The 23,068-nt window shown below is 46.7% G+C and overlaps 1 protein-coding gene across 6 annotated transcripts in view; it reads left to right on the top strand.

The window, feature by feature from the left end:
* The window catches only part of wipi1 (WD repeat domain, phosphoinositide interacting 1), an 84,399-nt gene that overhangs the window by 42,426 nt on the left and 18,905 nt on the right, over positions 1–23,068 (top strand). For 5 of the 6 annotated variants that reach the window (XM_068058275.1, XM_068058277.1, XM_068058276.1 and 2 more), the window contains 3 exons: positions 1,827–1,897; positions 3,200–3,307; positions 19,869–20,036. In XM_068058275.1, the coding sequence (XP_067914376.1) occupies positions 1,827–1,897; positions 3,200–3,307; positions 19,869–20,036 (347 nt within the window). The remainder of the gene's footprint in view (positions 1–1,826; positions 1,898–3,199; positions 3,308–19,868; positions 20,037–23,068) is intronic. The other variant, XM_068058274.1, reaches the window with a different exon arrangement.

Genomic DNA, 23,068 nt, shown 5'->3' with positions numbered 1-23,068 from the left:
TCCACAAGAAGTGATGCCAATGTCCCAGGAAGCTATAGCCATCCCTTCTGCACCATCTCACCAGTCATGCTCTATCTTTTTCTATTCTGGTAACTCACTCGCGCGTGGTACTGGGAGTAATCTGGAGATTACTACCATTGCGATGCTGCTTCCTATACTCCTTCCTACTGCCCTAAAATTATTCTTACTGATCAACTATCTACTTGTATATTTCTTGGCTCCATTTTGATTTTTTGTTTGAGAGGTGCTTGTATGAGTCACCACAACAATTATCACCAGATGATTGTTAGGTTATATCATACAATCATCTCTCAAATAAATAGACCAAAATCATAATTTTAATTAGTTAAAAACATTTTTCCTTTTTTCTTTTTAAGTAATTTCCCTCTCTGAGGTAGTTTCAAAAATACTGTCCTCTCCTTTTCTTTTCCAGTTGTCACTGAAAGAGTGGTGGTGAGCTGGGTGTGCAGACTGCCACTGGGCTGTGACACCTCTCAGAAACCAACCACAGAGGCATCTAGGAATAGTTCTCCCTCTGTTTGATGGGGGAGAGGGGAGTGGGGCGGTAGAGTCTCTCAGTGAGTGGGGCTGGTGGAGAAGTGTCTCTCAGTGAATTTTGGGGCTGGGGTGAGGTGGGGTGGTGGGGGGGTGCGCGGGTGGTGGTGGGGGGGGGGGGTAGAAGAGTCTCCTAGTGAGTGTGGGAGGGTGGTGGGTGGGTCCCTGCCTCACAATATATACTCGTGCTATTTTTTTCAACGTATTAGTTAGTGACAGAAAATTTGCTTGAAGGGGTTGTTGTTCCAATCTGTGTCCCAGCTTTCCATTTAGCAGCAGGATTTCTTCAACTGCACAGTGGCACAGTGGTTAGCACCGCAGCCTCACAGCTCCAGTGACCCGGGTTCGATTCTGGGTACTGCCTGTGCGGAGTTTGCAAGTTCTCCCTGTGACCGTGTGGGTTTTCGCCGGGTGCTCCAGTTTCCTCCCACAGCCAAAGACTTGCAGGTTGTTAGGTAAATTGGCCATTATAAATTGCCCCTAGTATAGGTAGGTGGTAAGGGAATTGAGGGAAGGTGGGGATGTGGTAGGAATATGGAATTAATGTATGTAGAATTAGTATAAATGAGTGGGCTGAGGGGCCTTGTTTCAGTGCTGTATCTCTAAATAAATAAAAAACTTGCTTCATCACTCCTATTGTACCACACAGATCAGCATTTCCATCCAGTGGTATTTTAGGTGCTGAGTAAAGCCTTCTATGACATTAGAAAATTTAGTCTTTTTATATTTTAATCTGTTTCTGGGCCTGCTTCCAGCTTGACAATTACTGCTCTTGAGCTAATTGCGAAAAGTAAGCAGAAATAGCAGAGGGTGGTTAACTCTCATTTCCCTTTCTTTGGGAAAACATCGGAACTGAGTTCAGCAACTCCCAATGTTTCTTTCTGCTAATTTGGCATTTCACAGTGTACAGTCAGATTTCCATGTTATCAACTGTCTCAGCACTTTTCTACTCAAGGAATCCTCTTTGTGTGGATCGCCCCTCCCTGTTTAAGGTTTCACCCATTTTTCAGTGTGTTCACCCTCCGTTTTAGGCACTGTGTGAATGTCAGAATGGTTTATCACATATGACGTTGTGTAAACTAAATCATTGGAGTCTGAAATTAATATAACTTTGGAAATTCGAAGCTGGGTGGAAAACAATTGGGGTTGGAATATATAAACATCTAATGAAAAGTTTTGACTGTTTGAAGTGCCTAAATGAGATCATTGCTTTTATGCCCTTTTCTGTGGCTGTAAATTGTGGAGCTTCACTCATTCTGAATGTTCTGTAGGGTACCGTTATTCGTGTCTTTTCCATCCCCGAGGGACAGAAACTCTACGAATTCAGGAGAGGGATGAAAAGGTAATTTCAGGCATGTCTTCGAAAATTTAAAAAGGAGACTACGGGTTTGATTTTACTTTTGTATATTTTTTTTATCCCATTCATAAATTTATTCAGCTTTGTATTCCTATTTAGTCTCCTTACAGCATGTTTGGCCTGAAGAGCAGGCACACAGCCTGCTCCTAGGTTACTGGCATTGCTGCTTTGAGCTGACTGTGAAAAGTGTATTCTCTGATTCTCCCTTGTGGGGAATCTGAACTGGGTTTCAGCAGCTCCTTGAGGTAAGGAACTACTGTTGTGGATTAGTCATGGCTTTGAGACTCTGACCAGCTGTATAAGCATGCTTTTACAGCAATAAGCTGTAAAGAAACTGCTCTATGTTTCATCGAAGTGTTTTCCACGCTTCTGCCAAACTCTCCCAAGATGAAAAGGTCTGAATGCTATCCACATCCCACATCAGGTTTTGGACAAGTAGAAAGTAATCGCCTGCAATGCAATGGGTCAGACTCCTTCAGTGGCTCAGAATATTTATTGAGTGAGTAATTGAACCAGATAAACCAGGGAAGTTGTAGATTTGATCACTGGTTTGCGCTGAATTAGTTGATCTCATCTGAGGGTCACAGTAGGGGCACCACTGTTGACCTCAGTGCCCTGGATTAGGGCATGGTAAATCAGTCAAGGTTCCAACACCTAATTTCTGTCTAGTGACCTCCACCCTTCTCCCCCAACCCCCCTCACTTTCTGGAAAAACACATCTATGATATCTGGCAGATGTTGGAGCAACACTCTCACCACAACAGTATAATCTCAAGGCTTGTAAAGAATGGTTGTTAAAAACAATGAGGTATGTTTGCTCCTAAGAGAATGACCTGGGGACATCTCAAAGGTTCCCTCTAGGATCAATCACCATTATCATTTGTGCTTCTGGGATCTTTTCTGGGCCTCAGCAGATCATGTGCAGCTCACACCTGCTGTAGATCCACTGAGGCTTTATAAAGGTGCAATGAGTAAAATTTCCCATGGAATCCCTGGAATGTTCCCAGACCCACCACCCCTTAATGTAGTGGGGTACACAGGAGATTCATCTGCAGCCTCGCTACCCGAATTTAAAAAGCCAATACTAATGAAGTGGAAATCCAGCATAATAGGTTGTGCCCGAAATTTCTGTCTCCCTTCAGGAATCACAGAACTTGTCCTTTCTGTCCCTGGTATTTTTGGGACAGTTTATTTTGAAGCTGGTATTGCACACTCAACACCGCTTTCATGCCCTTTATCTTTACTGTGTTAAGATTTTGATTCGGTGTAATTTTTCTTCTGCAATAGATATGTAAATATTGGCTCACTGGCTTTCAGCAGAGACTCCCAGTTCCTGTCAGCATCAAGTAATACAGAAACTATTCACGTCTTCAAACTTGAACAGCCCAGCCAAAGGTATAGTAGTCCCTCAAAATGTTCCCACTAGGACTGGACCAGTCATTCATATTACTTTCTGTCAGACAGTTTGACTCCTAGGGAGGGCCAAGTCCAGACTGCTAAAGGTTATTCTTTCAGCACAGGCTCCGCTACATAAGTTTAGATATTTTATGCTTGACTCATTCACTCTGTCGGCTTGTTCATACCATAACTGCAGAGTTGAGTAACATTCCCCGCCTTAGTACAAAGTCAGAGATTTGCATCAGACTGTATAATTTTAACATTTTAACCAAGAAAGTACTAGGATATGTATTCAAGGAATTAATGTGAAGTTAGTTTAATAGAAAGATTAAGCAAAAATGAATTTTTGGCAACACCATCTGAGTTTTGAATAATTTGGCCTGCGGTCCTGTAAGAATAATTCTTTAAGTACTGAATGTTTAAGCTGAATATGTTTCTCAGCACTGGCAACGTAAGTGAGGGAGATCTGTACAGAATCAGCCCAACAGTAGTCATAAGACATGACCACCTCCATCAGCAATTGCAGTTCTCTTTACATGGCTGGTAGGTGCTGTGCTGTCTCTGTAGATGCCTGAAGAGACTTGTCAATCACATATAGACGCAAAGGGCCACCTTGTTACATTGACATCTCATTCCTGTTGACTGTGCAGATAAGTTGACAATGGATGTAGACAATGGGCAAGGACAAGATTGGGCTGGTCTGTGTTGGATGTTTGCAGTGCCTTTGAACACTTATTGTTGTGGCTTCTGGATGAGTTGGGCAAGATACCAGAAAGCCATCAATAATCAGAAACATCTACCTACATGGGAAGGGGAGTAAATGGATCATAGAATTGTAGCGCACAAAAAGAGACCATATGGCCCATTGTGCCAGTTCCGGCTCTTTGAAAAACTATAAAACTAGTTCCATTCCCCTAGATCTTTTCCTGCACCTGCAAATTTTTCTTCAAGTATATATCGAACCGTTTTAGAAAGTTACTATTGAAACTGCTTCCACGATCCTTTCAGATGTAACAGCTTGCTGAGTGGGGAAAAAAACTCCTCATCTACCCTCTGGTTCTTCTGCTAATTATCCTAAGTAGGAGGATAGAGCAGATAAACATGTGCTTGGAGAGATGGTGCAGGAGGGAGAGCATTAGATTCCTGGGGCATGGAACCAGTTCTGGGGGAGATGGGACCTACACAGGCCAGACGGGTTGCATCTCAACAGAGCTGGGACCAATGTTCTCATGTGGAGATTCACGAGTGCTGTGGGGGAGGGTTTAAACTAATTTGGCAGGGGAATGGACACCAGAATGTAGCATCAGAAGGGGGAAACAAGGTGCACAAAGGATTGGGGGAAGACAGCACTAGAGTAAGAAATAGTATGGTATTGTGTTGGATCAGCCTAAGAGAAAATAGGAGAAGGTCTAAGATAGGCTTGCAGTGCATTTGTGCAAATGCATGAAGCATGGTAAATAGGTTTGGTGAGCTGCAGGTGCAAGTAGCCATATGGGAATATGATGTCGTGGCTCCAAAAATGGCAAGATTGGGTACTAAATATTCCTGGATACAAGGAAAAGATAAGAAAGAAAGAAGGAGGGGTAACAGTATTGATTAAGGAGAATATTGTAGTCTGGACAGAGAGGACGTTCTGGAGGGGTCAAGGACAGAATCTATTTGGTGAGAGTTAAGGAACAGTAGAGGTACCATTACAGTACTCGCTGTGTTGTATAGGCCACCAGATAGTGGGAAGGAAATAGAGAAGCAAATTTGCAGCGAAATTACTGAGTGGTGCAAGAATCAAAGAGTTGTGATAATGGGAACAAATTATCCTAATGTAGACTGGGATGGTAATCGTGTTAAGGACAGAAGGGGGAAGAGTCTCTGAAGTGTGTTCAGGAGAACTTCCTTGATCTGAATGTTTCTGGCCCAATGAGGAGGGAGGAATTATGGATCTGGTTCTGGGCATTGAGGTGGGTCAAGTGGATCAAGTATCAGTAGGGGAACATTTACGGAACCGTGATTATAGTATCACAAGGTTTAGATCAGCAATGGAAATGGAGCAAGAAGCACTCTAGAGTAAAAATGCTTAATTGGAGGAGGGCCAGTTTCAGCAGGTTGAGAATGGATCTGGCCCAGGGAAATTAGAATCAAAGATTGTCAGGCAAAGCTGTAATCGAGCAATGAGCAACCTTTAAAGAGGAGATGGTTTGGGTACATTTCCACGAGGGAGTAAGGTAGAGCAACCAAAACCAAAGCTTTGTGGAACACCTCCACTCAGTCCGTAAGCATGACCGCGAGCTTCCAGTTGCTGGCCATTTCAACACACCCCACCGCTCTCATGCTCACATCTCTGTCCTGGGATTGCTGCAGTGTTCCAACGAATATCAACACAAGCTCAAGGAACAGCACCTCATTTACCGATTGGGCACACTACAGCCTGCCGGACTGAACATTAAGTTCAATAATTTCAGAGCATGACTGGTCCCCCCTTTTTATGCTTAGTTATTTTTTCTTTTTCCTTTTTTATTTGGTTATTTTATTTAGGTTTTTCAGTTAGTTTAGTTTGTTTCCACTGTGCTTACCCATTGTTTTGTTTTTTTTAATGTGTTTTTTTTATGTTTGTGCTTGGAGTGCTTTGTGCTTTACAGTCATTCACACCATCTCTGTACTAATACTTTGTCTTTCAGCACACCATTAACATACCGTTCGCCTTTGTTCCATGACAGTTATTCTCTGTGACCCTGTCCTATCAACACCTTTACCTTTGTTATCTCTTGCCACACCCCACTTTACTTACTTAAAAACTTTTACATTTCTAATATTTGTCAGTTCTGAAGAAGGGTCTGTGACCTGAAACGTTAACTCTGCTTCTCTCTGCACAGATGCTGCCAGACCTGCTGAGTATTTCCAGCATTTCTTGTTTTTATTTCAAAACCAAAGCTTTATGGATAATGAAAGAGAGAGACAGTAATACGAAACAGGAAAAGGGTACATACGACAGATAATAGAAGTCAGAACCAGGCTGAATATAGAAAGTTCAGAGGGAAAGTGAAAAAAGAAATAAGGTCACAGAGTATGAGAATAGACTGACAGCTAACACATAAGGGAACCTAAAAGGCTTCTATAGGCAAATAAATAATAGATGAGTAGTAATGGTGGGGTGGGGTGCGGTGTGGTGTGGGGGTGGGGTGTGTGGAGGTAGCAGAGTTGAAGCTGATTAGGGACCAAAAAGGAGACCTATACATGGAGGCAGTGGGCACGGTTGAGATGCTAATTGAGTACTTTGCATCTGTTTTTACCAAGGAACAAGATGCTGGCAAAGCCACAGTAAAAGAAAAGGTAGTTCAGATACTGGATGGGCTAAAAACTGATAAAGAGGAGGTACTGGAAAGGCTGACTGTACTTAAAATAGGTAAGTCACCAGGTTCGGATGGAATGCATCCTAGGTTGCTGAGGGTAGTAAGGGTGGAGATTGTGGAGGTATTGGCCATAATCTTTCAATCCCTCATAGAGAGAAACTGTTTCTATTGGTGGAAGAGGGCACAGGTTTAAGGAGATTGGTCAAAAAAACTAAAGGTGACATGAAAAGCTTTTTGACTCAGCGAGTGGTTATAATCTAGAATGTACTGCCTGGAAGAGTGGTGGAGGCAGCTAAAATTAAGGCTTTCAAAAGGGAATTAGATAGGTACATGAAGGGTAAAAAATTGCAGGACTGGAGGGAAAAGGTGGGGGAATGGGATTAGCTGGATTGCTCATGCAGAGAGCTGGCACAGGCTTGACAGGCTGAATGGCCTCATTCCATGCTGTATCCATTCTATGATTCTATGCCCTATCCTCTTGGCAGTGAAAACATTTCTCCCTATTTATCCTTCATAATTTTGAACGCTGTTAAATCTCCCTTAACCTTCTTTGCTCTAAGCAGAACAATCCCAATTTCTCTAGTTTCTCCATATAAAATGGCTGTCACAGTTCTTGTAGATTAGAGACACAGACGCTGATATTCACTGGAAGGGAATGAGGGAAGCAGTTTTGCATTTGGCAAACCCAGAGGAACGTGTCCCCCTCACGTCCTGCTAAACATGAAGGCAGAACCCCATTAGCATTTTTTGTCTCCATGTCCTTTTGGCGCCAGGCCAGCTAGAGAACAGAGAGCAGGGAGGGATTGCAAATTCAGGGGTTGGGAGAAGATTGGAGGCTGCAGTTGAGGAGTGAAGAACGGGGAGGCAGGGATCGGAAAGATTGCAGGAGGTTGCGGGCGCAGGAGGTAAGGGGTTAGGGTTAGGGGGTGGAGCAAATTGGGATTGTGGGGGAGCACCTTTATCCCACTAACAGTGCTGGAAAGATACTTACGTTCTGGTTCAGGTAGTCCTCCTCCTTTTTAGCTGCTGGGTCTTCCAAGGCCGGGGAAAACTGGCCAGCCACGGTTACATTTAAATTGGAGATAAAAATCTGAGCTTTACAGACTTGTTAAAATATTTAAATAAGACACCCGTCTCCTGGGAGTGGATTTGTCCTAAACCCCCCCCCCCCACCCCCTCTCCCCCCAAGCTTCATGCCTTCGTTCAAAGGTGAAGTAGGTGGGTTGGGTTCAGGTTTGAAATTTTTAACATTTGAAACATCCCAACTGATCCAAACCCACCTGTTTTTGTTGGCGGGTTGAGAGGGGGGTGGGGGGTGGTTAAAATTCCTTCCCTATTAACAGAGAGGCGCGAGAATATTTTGAGGGATGTTTGAAATTTGGAGGAATAGTCCAAGTGTATGAAAGAAATAATACAAAACATTCTCCCCTGCCCCTCTTTCTACCATTTTAAAATCTCATTCAGCTGCAATGTTTAAAGTTCGCTGTAACATGCTCTCATCCCTGGATCTGCCATCTATGTGATTCAAAGCAAAAAATTTAACTTCTTCAAGTGAAAACAGTAGTGTTTGAGTTCCCTTGCACTAACTATGGGGCCATTTTTGCTGCAGTGCATTTTTCCACCACATAGGGACACTACATAGCCTTTTATTTTATCTATTATCCTGCGCAAAACTGGGTCCAATCAAAATAAGACGAGCCACAAATCCTGTAACTGAGCTGATTTTTAAAAAATAGATTTTGCGCAATGATTAATTTTCCTGAGATAAGCGACTTCCTGTCTCAACTTATCCCAGTAAGTAAAATATTAGTGAGTCAGCACAGGTAACTCTGACCTCAGAAAATGTGAACATTTGTTTATCAGTTGGTTGCCTGGTAACCTTCGATCTGTACTGGTCGATTCCTGACATTGGAAGTATTGTAGCTTGAAATTTTATTTGAGGTTTTTTTTTCACCAAGGTGTCTTCGTCAGCACCTCCCAACCCGTGGACCTTTACAACCTAGAAGGATAGGGGCAACACACCATCCTGACTTGGAAATGTATCATTGTTCCTTCATTGCAAAGTCCTGGAACTCCCTCCCTAACAGCATTATGGGAGTGCTGAATTTTTGCCACGGAGGCAGGATACAGGAGCTGGGCTGGCAGCATCTGTGGAAAGAGAAACAGAGTTAACATTTCGGGTCAGTGACCCTTCTTCGGAACTAGCAAATATTAGAAATGTCAAAGGTTATAAGCAAGTGAGGCAAAGGTGGGGCAAGAGATAACAAAGGAGAAGGTGTAGATTGGACAAGGCCACATAGCTGACCAAAAGGTCATGGAGTAAAGGCAAACAATATGTTAATGGTGTGTTGAAAGACAAAGCATTAATACAGATAAGGTGTTAATGGACTGAAGATTGAACAGCAGCAAGTACAAACATGAAAAAAAACAGTGGGTAAGCAAACTGTTCAGATCTGCTGAGTGGTTCCAGCATTTCTTTTTTTATTTCAGATTTCCAGCATCTGCAGTATTTTACTTTTATTATACAGGAGCTGGGTCTGTTTTTGGGTCGGAATCCTACCTCCAGGGAAACTAATTAAAATTCAGATTTTCAGGTGGGGACGATTTCCTGTCCACTTAAAACCAATGGTGGCGGGGACGGAGACGAGTCAGATGAAGTGTGGGACTCATTTAGACTCCCACGGCAGCCATCACTGAGGCTGTTGATTGCCTTAGGGAGAAATCTGCAGTTTGTGCCAAAGCCTTCCACTGCACTGGAGAGAATCTCAGAATTGTTACAACATAGAAGTAGGCCATTCGGCCCATTGTATCTGCACCAGCTCTCCAAAGGAGCAATTCACTTAGTGCCATTCCTCTGCCTTCTCCCCGTAGCCCTGCACATTCTTCATTTTCATATAACAGTCCAATTTCCTTTTGAATGCTTCAATTGAACCTGCCTCCACCACACTCTCAGGCAGTACATTCCAGACCTTAACCACTCGCTGCATGAAAAAGTTTTTCCTCATGTCACTTTTGCTTCTCTTACCCATTACTTTAGATCTCTGCCCTCTCGTTCTCCATCCTTTCACGAGTGGGAACAGTTTCTCCCTGTCCACTCCCCCCTATCTAGTGAGATGTTACAGGGGAGCCAGAGGCCCGGCACCCGGGGCAGGGCTGCCCCTCACTGGACTAGTAATCCAGAGGCTCTGGGGACATGGGTGCAAATACCACATGACAGATGGTGAAATTTGAATTCAATTAATAAATCTGGAATTAAAAAGCTAGTCTAATGATGGCCATGAAACCATTGTCGATTGTTGTAAAAACCCATCTGGTTCACTAATGTCCTTTAGGGAAGGAAATCTGCTGTCCTTACCGTGTCTGGCCTACATGTGACTCCAGACCCACGGCAATGTGGTTGACTCTTAACTGCCCTCTAAAGTGGCCTAGCAAGCCACTTAGTCCAAGGGCAATTAGGGATGGGCAATAAATGCTGGCCTAGCCAGCGATGCCCACATCTCATGAATGAATATTTTTTAAAAACTTAATCGATGCCGTCCTGGCTCTAATGTTGGAGGCCATGAGGGAGAGGAAGGAGATCCTCTTCCCAGAGGGTGGCAGCAAGATGTCACCTCATTATGCAGCAAGGGCACTTCTCTGTTCAGCATCGTCTCCCTCTGCCATCTCTTCCGCCTCCCCTCTCACCTCCTGCTTCTCCCCCAATGAGCTTTCTCCGTCCAGGGCCTCATTGTCCTGAAGGTCCATACCTCTCTGGAGAAACATGCTATGGAGAGTGCAGCAGACCACCATAGTGTCTGAGACCCTTGCAGGAGGGTATTGAAGGGCACCGCCCAATTGGTCCAGGCACCAGAATCACATCTTCAGAAGCCTGATGGCCTGCTCAATGGTTGTCCTGCTGAGCAGATGGTATTGCTGGCATCCCGTCTTTGCTTCTATCTGGAGCTTCCGTAGAGAGGTCAGTAGCCATCTCTTCAAGGGATTTCCCTTATTCCCTTGGATCCGTCCACATACTTTGGGGGTTGGAGTGAAGATCTGAGGCAGCCTGGACTGGCGGAGGATGAAGGAGTCATGACAGCTGCCAGAAAAGCAAGTGCACACATGGAGGAAGCTCTTGTTGTGGTCGCAGACCAGTTGGATGTTGAGGGAGTAAAAGCCCTACCTGTTGGATCTCACTGGCCTGTCACTGGGTGCCTTGACTGCCACATAGGTGCAATTGATGATGCCCTACATCTGAGGGAATCCAGTGATGGAGGCGGAACCCAATGCCCTCTGTCCCTGTGAAGCCGAGTCCATCATCAAATGAATGTGTTGACCAGCTCTGATAAAGAGGTCACCATCGACCAGTGAGGTGCAGTGGTGTGCTGCCAAGGTTCGCAGCTGATCCTTGGAAGGAGCCAGAAGCAGAAGGCCACAGGGTATGGTGACCAATGCTGTGAGCTGTGCGGTCTTTGGTGATGAGGGCACAGATGTCAGTGACCATCTGCCTGGAGAGTCGCAGTCTTTCAGTCATCTCCAGGTAACTCCATCTTCGGCAGTAGATCCTGTGCTGAGGGTGTGGCATCAGTTGCCTTCCTGCCCCTCTTTCCTGTTCCGTGCCCTCCTGATGCCGGGGTTTTGCCCTTCCTGCAGAGGGTGTTGCCCCTCATCATCACTGGGCTCAAAATCTGACAGTCGTGCCCCCAATGCCAGTTGAAGCTTTCCTTTTAGACAGGTGACCATCCTATTCTAATTTGCAGCCTTGCCCCCGGTCTTCTGCCCCCAAAATGCCGGGGGGGGTGGGGGGGTAACAACCCTGTTTGATGCACGATCATTGAGCACCCACTGTACCTGCCACCTGTGCAGTCCCAAGAGCACCTACTTACCAAGTGCTAAGTCACCCTTAGCCCCGCTGACACTCTCATGGGATCGGGGTAATGCCCCTGGGGCAGCCTTGACTGTGTGCCCACCTCCCCTCTGCTGTTCGGAAACTGACAACTTCTAAAACACGTTGGCCCCTTTTAAATATTTCGTCCTCAGTTCAACAAGCTCTGAACGAGCTTTTTACTAGTTTAAGTGGCCTCAATTGGGAAGAGAGCGGGATTCCTATGCTGCCCTCCCCACCCACAGCCAAATCCCCTGGTAGTTATTGCCAGTGCTGGGATTAGTGTCTTGAAATGGACACGCTACCCAGTGCCAGTATTTTCGGGGGACACCTGCCTCCATTCCCGACTTCAGGGTGCTCTGAAAATTCAGCCAACAGACTCCAATGGTTCAAGAAGATGACTTCTCGAGGGCAACTAGGAATGGGCAATAAATGCTGGCCTTGCCAGTGATGCCCACGTCCCATGAATGAATAAAAGACTCCCTTCTCGGCCTTTTGGCTAAGATCAAGTGTAAGTTCCGAGTTGTGAGTCTAAGTTTTTTTTTGTTTTGGGGTGGCTCTCAATGCTGGCTCAGGCCTAATGCGAAACAAGTGAAGAGTTGACATTTCATCTAGTGCTACAAATGACACCCGAGCTCCAAGCTGAGGAGTGCATAATATTGTCAGGGCAACGGTCAAGAAGACAGAAGAAGGTACGCCGGTAGACAGCACCTTCTTTGTGAAGAGGATCCTATTCGACTGCTGTGGATTCCAAGCCCTGAAGATCTTCTGCCTGCAAGATTTCCCCAGCAGCAGATATTTTGATGTCACCTTTTAAAAACATTGCAGGATGCCTGAAACTTCTGAAAGCATTCAAGGAGGGAGGAAACCAGGTGCTGCTATCGCTCCTCACTGCAGAGCTGCTGTTTAGGCTGTCATCGCAATGGAACCGCGTGGTGACGTTCCATATGTACAGCCCCCATAATCCCTGTCATGGATGTGCTCACATTCCTCGCCTGGTACATAGAGGTGGCTGTAAGTAGCAGTGTGGCCAAGGGGACGCTCTTGAGGTTTGGACCAGCAAATGACCTGTCAAGGTGACCTTTGAACGTGGACACCAAGGGAGCCATCCTCCACACTCTCTCCGGCTTCACCATCGGAGGAAGTTGAGGCTACTTTGGTATATGCGGGGCAGCCCAGAGTTTACCACGCTTGTGACTAACCTGGACATGTGGCCACCTGCAAAATAGGCATCTACAAGAAGTGCAAGCAGAAAGACCACCAGACAATAAACTGTAAATGGAGTAAGTGCTGCAACCTGTGTGGTGAGGCAGGTCATGTCGACGAGACCTGCCCAAAATACTGCCTCACTTATGCACAGGCAACAAGAATCCGAGAGGACCACGAGGAAGGAATAGTGAATGTGGCTGCTGCAAAAGAGACCAGCAACTCCGACCAAGACCCCCAGTAAGAAAAACATGAGAGAGAAGGACACCGAGAGGGACAAAGAGAGGGAAAAGGGAGCTGCAGCAAGCTGCCAAACACCAACGCTGCGCCCTGAGCCGCTTCTTCAACAGACGAAATCCTGGAAGAGGAGCAAGCCGAGGAACAACCGGGAGAGTGGCAAGTGACTAAGATGAAATCCACAAAGAAGACAACCCAAAAAAGGAAACAAACCACTATCCAAACTCGTGGCAAGAAGCAGCTCGTGACTTCCCCACCCCACCCCTGCCCAATGTCACCCCAGTGGAACAACCCTCCCTTGGATGACCAGGACAGTTACCTCAGCCCAGTGATAGTGCAACAGCTCGCGAATTCTATGGGTTCTCTTTGGCCTCCTTATCTCGAGAGACAATGGATACGCGCCTGGAGGTGGTCAGTGGTTTGTGAAGCAGTGCCTGGAGTGGCTATAAAGGCCAATTCTAGAGTGACAGGCTCTTCCACAGGTGCTGCAGAAAAATTTGATTGTCGGGGCTGTTTCACAGTTGGCTCTTCCCTTGCGCCCCTGTCTTTTTTCCTGCCAACTGCTAAGTCTCTTCGACTCACCACACTTTAGCCCCGCCTTTATGGCTGTCTGCCAGCTCTGGCGAACGCTGGCAACTGACTCCCACGACTTGTGATCAATGTCACAGGACTTCATGTCGCGTTTGCAGACGTCTTTAAAGCGGAGACATGGACGGCCGATGGGTCTGATACCAGTGGCGAGCTCGCTGTACAATGTGTCTTTGGGGATCCTGCCATCTTCCATGCGGCTCACATGGCCGCGCCATCTCAAGCGCCGCTGACTCAGTAGTGTGTACAAGCTGGGGATGTTGGCCGCCTCGAGGACTTCTGTGTTGGAGATACGGTCCTGCCACCTGATGCCAAGTATTCTCCGGAGGCAGCGAAGATGGAATGAATTGAGATGTTGCTCTTGGCTGACATACGTTGTCCAGGCCTCGCTGCCATAGAGCAAGGTACTGAGGACACAGGCCTGATCCACTCGGACTTTTGTTTTCCGTGTCAGTGCGCCATTTTCCCGCACTCTCTTGGCCAGTCTGGACATAGCAGTGGAAGCCTTTCCCACGCGCTTGTTGATTTCTGCATCTCGAGACAGGTTACTGGTGATAGTTGAGCCTAGGTAGGTGAACTCTTGAACCACTTCCAGAGCGTGGTCGCCAATATTGATGGATGGAACATTTCTGACATCCTGCCCCATGATGTTTGTTTTCTTGAGGCTGATGGTTAGGCCAAATTCATTGCAGGCAGCCGCAAACCTGTCGATGAGACTCTGCAGGCATTCTTCAGTGTGAGATGTTAAAGTGGGTGCGAGAACACAGCCCTGTTTCACGCCACTCAGGATAGGAAAGGGGTCTGATGAGGAGCCACCATGTTGAATTGTGCCTTTCATATTGTCATGGAATGAGGTGATGATACTTAGTAGCTTTGGTGGGCATCCAATCTTTTCTAGTAGTCTGAAGAGACCACGTCTGCTGACGAGGTCAAAGGCTTTGGTGAGATCAATGAAAGCAATGTAGAGGGGCATCTGTTGTTCACGGCATTTCTCCTGTATCTGACGAAGGGAGAACAGCATGTCAACGGTCGATCTCTCTGCACGAAAGCCACACTGTGCCTCAGGGTAGACGCGCTCGGCCAGCTTCTGGAGCCTGTTTAGAGCGACCCGAGCAAAGACTTTCCCCACTATGCTGAGCAGGGAGATTCCACGGTAGTTGTTGCAGTCACCTCGGTCTTTACAGAGGTGGTTGATATTGGCATCGCGCGTGTCCTGAAGTACTGCTCCCTCGTCGCAGCACAGGCATAGCAGTTCATGTAGTGCTGAGAGTATAGAAGGCCTGGCACTCTTGATTATTTCAGGGGTAATGCTGTCCTTCCCAGGAGCTTTTCCGCTGGCTAGAGAATCAATGGCATCACTGAGTTCCGATTTGGTTGGCTGTATGTCCAGCTCATCCATGACTGGTAGAGGCTGGGCTGCATTGAGGGCAGTCTCAGTGACAGCATTCTCCCTGGAGCACAGTCCTAGGTAGTGCTCAACTCAGCGGTCCATTTGTTTGCGTTGGTCAGTGATTATGTCCCCTGATTTAGATTTGAGGGGGGCGATCTTCTTGACGGTTGGCCCAAGAGCTCTCTTAATGCCATCATACATTCCTCTGATGTTTCCGGTGTCTGAGGCCAGCTGAATATGACTGCATAGGTGTTCCCAGCAGTCGTTTGCGCAGCGTCTGGCTGTTCTTTGTGCAGTGCTTCTGGCTGCTTTAAGTGCTACGGCTGTTAACTCGCTGGGGGCTTTCTTGTAGTTCAACAGTGCAATGCGCTTAGCGGCTATGACCGGTTCCAGCTCTTCATTATGAGGTTGAAACCAGTCTGCATTTCTCCCCGCACTTTTGCCGTAGGTGGTCAAAGCTGACTCATAGATGGCGTCTCTGATGTGGGCCCACTTGGTCTCAGCGAATGCTATGGGTAGGCAGGGGGATACCCAACGGCTGGTACTAGCATAGACAATGTGACTGGTGAACTATACGTAGTTTGAATGGGTTTGAGATTGCCTCTGATTACGTTCGTAGTGTTAAGGCCACTGCGTAATGTGTTTTGACCTTTGTCACGGGCAAAGGCAACTTGCTGTTTCCGCAGGAGTGCGGAAACTGCACCTCAGCACCTACAGGCAATGGTCGCAATGGTGGTCCCACAAGCTATTGATGTGGTCAGGAGGAAATGATTGTTCTGCTGCGGAGAGGCAACTTCACCATCACCGACATTAAGGAGGTGGTGGGTGGCCAACTCCTTGTAGCAGACATACTGTTCAAAACCACTCCACTCTGGATAATCAGTGTGTGCATCCTGGTTCTAAAGGGTGAGCAGCTGGCCATCTTCCAGCAGCTCCCACTGCTGCTGGTGATGTCCAGGCCGATGATTATTTCAACTGCATCATCGATGCGGCTGGATAATCCAGCAGCACCAACAGCAAACAGGACGCCAAGTCCAGACCCCTGATGGAAACTGTAAAAGACGCCAAGTTGTGCGACACCTTCAGCAACCCTGCAGATGGTGCGCCGCATAGATACACCTGGTCAAGACCGGACAGGTCTGACTGTTCCAAGATAGACTTCCTGTTTGTGTCTCGAGCACTCACGGTCAGATCCACCAACATCAAGCCGATGTTCTTCTCTGACCACTGCCTCCTACTGGCTGACTGTAATCTACAGGAAGATCAGAGGGTTGGCAGGGGACATGGAAGCTGAACATGAAACTGTTGACCCGAGAAAACATCGAGGAACTCTAAAGGACAACTGTAGAACCCCTCTCAGTTTGACGGGAGGTGATTAAGTCGAACATCAAAAGGTTCTTCATCCTCAAAGGTCCAGATGGCAAGAGAGAGAGATGGGAGGGAAATGTCCCCACTCCAGAAAATCACGCAGAATCCTCTCCCTGCTGCAGTTGATAGGGATCAGTATCAAGGAGGATCTCCAAGAGATGAAGAGCCAGCAGGCCTCACTGTTTGCGTCAGAGGCCTTCAAGATCATCTTCCAGTCCAGAGTCTGCTCCATGAAAGCAGGATGCGACGTGCTTGCGTTTCTTCTTCTGAAAGGTGCACACAGAGAGCTCTCTGAACAGCAGCACGAAGGAAGAGGATGGCTCGGTAACGCCATCATGGCATATCCTTTCATGCCAAGCTGTATGATATGAAGCCTCATTGCCCTTCCTGTCCCCTATCACGGAAGTCTTGGATGACAGCAAGTGGGGAGAGTCTGGATAAACTACTAACCCTGAACAAGCTGACAAAGGCCGTCAGATCCTTCGAGATGAGTAAAACTCCCAGAGCAACAGTCTACCAGTCACATTATAATCAACTCAATGGGACTGGATTGGTCCAGACCTGCTGGAAATGCACGAGAGTATCCTTCTGGCTGTCAGCACGTCAGAATCCATGAGGAAAGGTATCATCACCCTCATCTACAAGCAGAAGTGGGAGAGGGAGGATATCTGAAATTGGCAGCCCATCTCACTGCTTAATGTGGACTACAAAATTCTGTCCAAGGTCATCACCAGTCAGGTCAAGTCTGCTCTGGAGTTGGTGATTCACCCCGATCAAACCTGCACTGTACTGGGCAGGAAAATCTCTGATAGCTTCTTGCTACTCAGTGATACAATCGCTTATGTTTGGGACAGGGGGTGGGTACCTGCCTCATCAGCTTGGACCAGGAGAAGGCCTTGGATAGAACATCACTCACCTACATGATGGTCATGCTCGCCAAAATGGGTCTGGGGAAGGAATCCACAATTGGATCTAACTGCTCTGCACAAACATCAGTAGCGCAGTTTCAATCAATGGGTGGGAATCAAAAAGCTTCCTTACCAAATTTGGAGTCAGGCAAGGCTGTTCCCTCTCTTCTGTCTTCTTCGTGTGCTGTATCAAACCTTTTGCCAAGTCCACCAGGAAGGATGTAGACATAAGAGGGATGACAATCCCAGGTAGCAGAGGTGCTCGGGTCAAAGCTTCCATGTACATGGATGACGTCGCCATCTTCTGCTTGGGTTTGCTGTCAGTTCACAGACTAATGAGCATCTGTGACCAGTTCGAACTGGCCTCGGGAGCCAAATAAATCACGGCAAGAGCGAGGCCATGTTCTTTGGGAACTGGGCCAACCGATCCTTTGTCCCCTTCACCACCAGGTCAGACTGCTTGAAGGTGCTGGGGATATAGTTTGGAAGGGCTGGGGCGTGCGCCAAAAACTGAAAGAAGCAGGTAGCCATGGTGAAATGGAAACCGGGCATGTAGGAGCTGTGCTCCCGCTATATTGTGGGTAAGAACCTGGTCATCAGATGTGAGACACTCTTGGTGTTGCTGTATGTGGCACAGGTCTGGGCCATACCCTGCTCCTGCCCTGCGGCGGTGACCCAAGCCATTTTCCACTTTATCTGGAGATTGAAGATGGACTGCGTTTGCAGGGACACCATGCACAAATCTCTAGACAAAGTGGGGGATAAACATACCCAACGCTGCCCTCATCCTAATGGCCACCTTTGTCTGCAGCTGCATCGAGCTGTGCATAGACCCTGGTATGCAAACACCAAGTGTTACTACGTGCTGAAGTTCTATCTGTCACTGCTGTTGGGAAGGATAGGTTTGGTCACGTTGCTGTGGAATGCTGCATTCAGTTGGACCGTGCCGTACCATGTGTCCCTCGTGGAAAGGTTTGTGCAGAAAAACATCTTTGACCACAAGTCCATCATGCAGTGGTCTGCACATAACATCCTCGAGGACTCTGTGCTTTACGGGCTGTTCCCAGAGACGCACAGGGAGAAGAGCATCAGCTGCTGCTGGAAGACCATTAATCAGGGAAAGATGTTCTTTGGTCTGCCCGAAACCTGTTGCAAGGAGTTGACCACAACCGAGCCATGCAGACTGGCACATTCCAAGGTCCAAGACTACATGCTGAGGGGCACACTAAAGCTTGGTGTAGCCACCGCAAAGGCTCAATGGCAAAAGGCCACAGTCTATGTCCCTCCCACATAGTGCAGCAAGGAACTGGAACCCGTGTAAAACCCCTTGGGCTGGATGTTTGACATAAAATGTACATTGTAAATATAACCTGTAACTGAGGTGCCTCATAACACTTGCAAGACTGGATCTTATGGGCCACCCGAGGTGGGGAGCCCATACAATGGCAACAGGGGCGGAGGGCTTGTCTCCTCCCCATCGCCAAGCAATTTTGTCGGGGGCAGGATTGGCTGACAATGACCTTCCTGCCCTTTGGCCAATTGAGGCCCTGAAGTGGCCTATTAATAGTCACTTTAAGGGCCTCTTCCCCCTGCCGCAGGGATTTAATCAGCGGCAGGGGATGCCTCTGCCATGTGGGGGAGGTCACCTAGTAATGTGAGGCTCCCTCCCGGTCTTGATGGTGGGGGGTGGGGTGGTGGTCCTCCTCGATGGGCAATCTGTGGGCCACGACAGACCCTTGCCGAGAAAAACTCCACCTCCCTTGACCGTCATCCCCTGTGCTACACACCTCACTTACCTGAGGTCTGGGGTCTCCAGTGCTTGGACAGTGTCCAAGGCCTCTGCAGTACCAGCAGTGGCCACTGCTCCCGGTGCTGCGGAATCTGCTGAATTGCCGGCCCTGTGATTGGCTGGCAGTTCTTGGAGACGGGATCTGCATCTTTAAAGGGACCGGGATCCTGGCGCTGGCCACTTAAGTGTCGGAACAACGCAAGATTGCGCTGGTGGGGGGGTAGCTCGGAAAGGCTGAGGTGGGGCTCCCCCTGCCTTTTGGGCCTGGCGCTGGGAGCCCCGCCGCGCCACAAAATACAGCCCACAGAATGCCACATAATATAATGAAAGAAATGGAATTGTATTGCATTTTATGTCATGTCAAATTTGAGCTGTTATGTAATGTACTTTTACAAATTTTATGAATTAAGTATATTTTTTGGTAGTTTTTTTTTAAATCTAGCTGTCCTGAGCAGAATCAGGCAAAGCCACTGAGCTTGTATTCTCAGTCTACATTGGTCTGTAACCAAACACCTTCCTCTGCTCAAAGCTGCTTTGAGTCCTTTGATGACTAAGGCAAGTGGATTACGCATTGTAAAAAGAATGCTGCAAAATTATTGGACAGGTGAATGGAAAATGTGCAAATTAAACAGGAGAGCAAACATTTAATCCTGTGCCTTGATAATGGCCCTTATTGATGTAGGTGATGTACGTCGTTTGTTTACAACTTACTGCTGCATTACCACAAATGGTGGTCTATCACAGTCTCTAAAATAGATTTGACCTTATATTCAGTTGCATTGAGCTGAAAAGAAAAATAATCGGGTAATACACACTGACAGACACAATATTGGATCTCTGATCTCTGAAATAAAGTCTTGATTACAGCAGGCCCCAGGAGGAGTCTCCAACTTGGAGTGGATATATGGGGAAGATGTTTATGGCAGCCACTAACTACCTCCCTACCCAGGTATCGGGCATAATGAATCAGGATCGAGCATTTGCCACTGTACGTCTCAACTTCTCTGGGCAAAGGAGCATCTGTATGCTTACTATGTGAGTAGAGATGACAGAAACATTACTAGTGTAAATAGATAGCTATTTGCTAAGCTAGTAGTTTATGTTGCTGTAACTTAACATTTTAAGTCCAAGGTAATTACTACATGTAGTTTCATCCATCCAGGGGCTAAGTGCTTAATAGCTTCAGTTCCTTTTATATTTCACTTGTCACTAAAAAATCCTAATACATTTTCCTGCCATTTCCACTAAGATCCCACTTGAAATTGGGTAACATCGTGGAGGGAAATACCCGTCCCCGAGGCGTAGTGACGCTGGGCCTGAAAATCTTTGAGTTCCACTGGGCTCCTGCCATATCTCGATCATGCTGGGTTGTCAAAGTTTCTGAGTCTTTCTGACATACATTGAGTTGTGAAAAGTCCACCCACGCTTCTGGCAAAGATAGTCAGGGCGGAGAGCTGAGGACAGGACTCTCTACGCTAGGAGCTTTCATTAGACTAGGTCAGTTGGGATCGGGCCTATCTCTGTAGGCTGGTATGCTGAGTGACTGAACTCCAGCCTTCCAGGTCTAGGTAGTTGAAAGTGTCCAGGACAGGGAAGCAGCAAGGGGGCATTTTATAGTCTCCGCCCTTGCACAAGGGGCTGAGAGGGAAATTGTTGGAGACAGAAGTGGTTGGGCCTGGGAAATCCTTCTTTTCCCCCAATCCCCTCCTCCTTCTACTCCCCAAAACGACAGGCAGAGAGAGGTACACCTCAAGTGTCACTTGCTTTTGCCTGCCTCATGCAAATTGGTGGCCCTCTGACTGCGAAATCGATCCTATCTTGAGGAATTTCAGGGTGATATATTTTTGCTATAGGGAGGAGGAAAATGTCTCAGGGGCTAATTGGTTTTCTATGTGGTGAAGATTAAATGTATTCAGGTTTTCTTTCTCTGCTGTTAACTTAAATGGACAAGAGAATTTTTTTGGCTACTTGAACATCTGAACAAACAGAAAACCATCAATAGGTTTGAATCTGTAAGCTAAGCTACTGAGAAACCCACAACAGGTAGAGTATCAGTTTGCCTGATATGGAATGCATGCTCTCTTCTCTGTAGGGGCTCACTCCACTCCAGAGAGTTTGGACACAGGTTTGCACAGCCAAGGCTTAGGGACCCCTGCAGTTTGTGGGTTCAAATTCCACTCTAGGACTGCCTGTTTTGCTGTTCAGATGGATGTTGAGGATCCCATGGCATAGTTTGAAAAGCAGTAAGTTTTCTTGGTATCAGCCACATCACCAAAAAATGGTTACTCATTACTGTTTGTGAGATCTTGCTGTGTGCAAAATGAGGAAAACTAAGGAAAGAGTAGGACCGATTAGAGACCAAGGAGGTAACTTGTGTGTGAAGGCAAAAGGCATCTGTCTTCACAAAAGTGGGAGCCGATGCGGACATTGTGGTTAAGGAAGGGTGCGAAATATTGGATGGTATAAACATAGTGAGACAGGGAATATTAAGGGGTTGAGTATCTTTGGTAGTTGATAAATTGCCAGGCCCGAATGAAATGCATCCCAGGCCGCTAAGAAGAAAATAGCAGAGGCTCTGACCATCATTTTCCAATCCTCCTGGCTACAGGCATGGTGCTGGGGGACTGGAGGACTGCTAATGTTGTACCATTGGTTAAAAAGGAAGGGATAGTCTGAGTGATTGCAAGCCAGCCATTCTAACCTCGATGGTGGGCAAATCATTGGAAAAAATTCTGAGAGACAGTATAAATCATCATTTAGGAAGGCATGAATTAAGGACAGTCAGCATGGATTTTTAAAGGAAGGTCATGTCTGACTAACCTGACTTGAATTTTTGAAGGCGGTAACAATGAGGGTCAATGAGGTAGTTAATGTAGTCTACATGGATTTTCACAAGGCTTTTGACAAGGTCCCACATGCAGACTAGTCAGAAAAGCAAGAACTCATGGAATCCAAGGACAAATAGCAAGTTGGATCCAAAATTGGTGCAGTGGCAGGAAGCAAAGGGTAATGTTTGACAGGTGTTTTTATGACTGGAAGGCTGTTTCCAGGGAAGTTCTGCAGGGCTCAGTACTAGGTCCCTTGCTTTTCATGGTAAATATAATTTAGACATAAATGTAGGGGCCGTGATTAAGAAGTTTGCAGATGATACAAAAATTGGCCATGTGGTTGATATTGAGAAGAAAGCTGTAGACTGCAGGACGATGTCTGGTCAGGTGGACATAAAAATGGTAAATGGAATTCAATCCGGAGAAGTGTGAGGTAATTCATTTGAGGCGGGAAAACAAGGCAAAGGAATACACAATAAATGGTAGGATACTGAGAAGTGTAGAGGATCAGGGGAAACTTAGAGTGCATGTCCACAGATGCCTGAAGGTAGCAGGACAGATAGATAAGAGGTTAAGAAGGCATACGGGATATTTGCTTTATTCGCCGAGGCATAGAATACAAGAACAGGGAGGTTATGCTAGAAGTATATAAAACACTAGTTAGGCCACAGCTGGAGTACTGCATGTAGTTCTAGTCACTATAGGAAAAATGTGATAGCACTAGAGAGGGTACAGAGGAGGATGTTGCCTGGACTGGAGAATTTTAGTGATGAGAAATGATTGCATAGGCTAGGGTTGTTTTCTTTGGAATAGAGGAGGTTGAGGAGAGATATAATTGAGGTGTACAAAATTATGAGGGGTGGATCTATTTCTCTTAGCAGAGAGATCAATAACCATGGAACATAGATATAAAGTAATTGGCAGAAGAGGAATTGAGGAGAAATTTTTTCACCCAGAGTGTGGTGGGGGTCTAAAACTCACTGCTTCTGTCTCCACAGATGCTGCCAGACCTGCTGAGTATTTCCAGCATTTCTTGTTTTTATGTCTAGAACTCACTGCCTGAAAGAGTGGTAGAGGCAGAAACCCTCATCTACAGGGCTTCGGCCAAGAGCTGGAAAGTAGGGTTAGGCTCGGTTGCTCTTTCTTGGTTGACACAGACATGATGGGCTGAGTGACCTCCTTCTGTCCTGTAAATTTTCTCTGCTTCTGAGTGCTGCATTTAGTCTTCATAATGACAAT

This window comes from Heterodontus francisci, chromosome 26 (assembly GCF_036365525.1).
Source record: "Heterodontus francisci isolate sHetFra1 chromosome 26, sHetFra1.hap1, whole genome shotgun sequence".
Taxonomy (NCBI): domain Eukaryota; kingdom Metazoa; phylum Chordata; class Chondrichthyes; order Heterodontiformes; family Heterodontidae; genus Heterodontus; species Heterodontus francisci.
The sequence above is the reverse complement of the archived record's forward strand: the minus strand, read 5'-3'. Positions and strand labels throughout refer to the sequence as shown.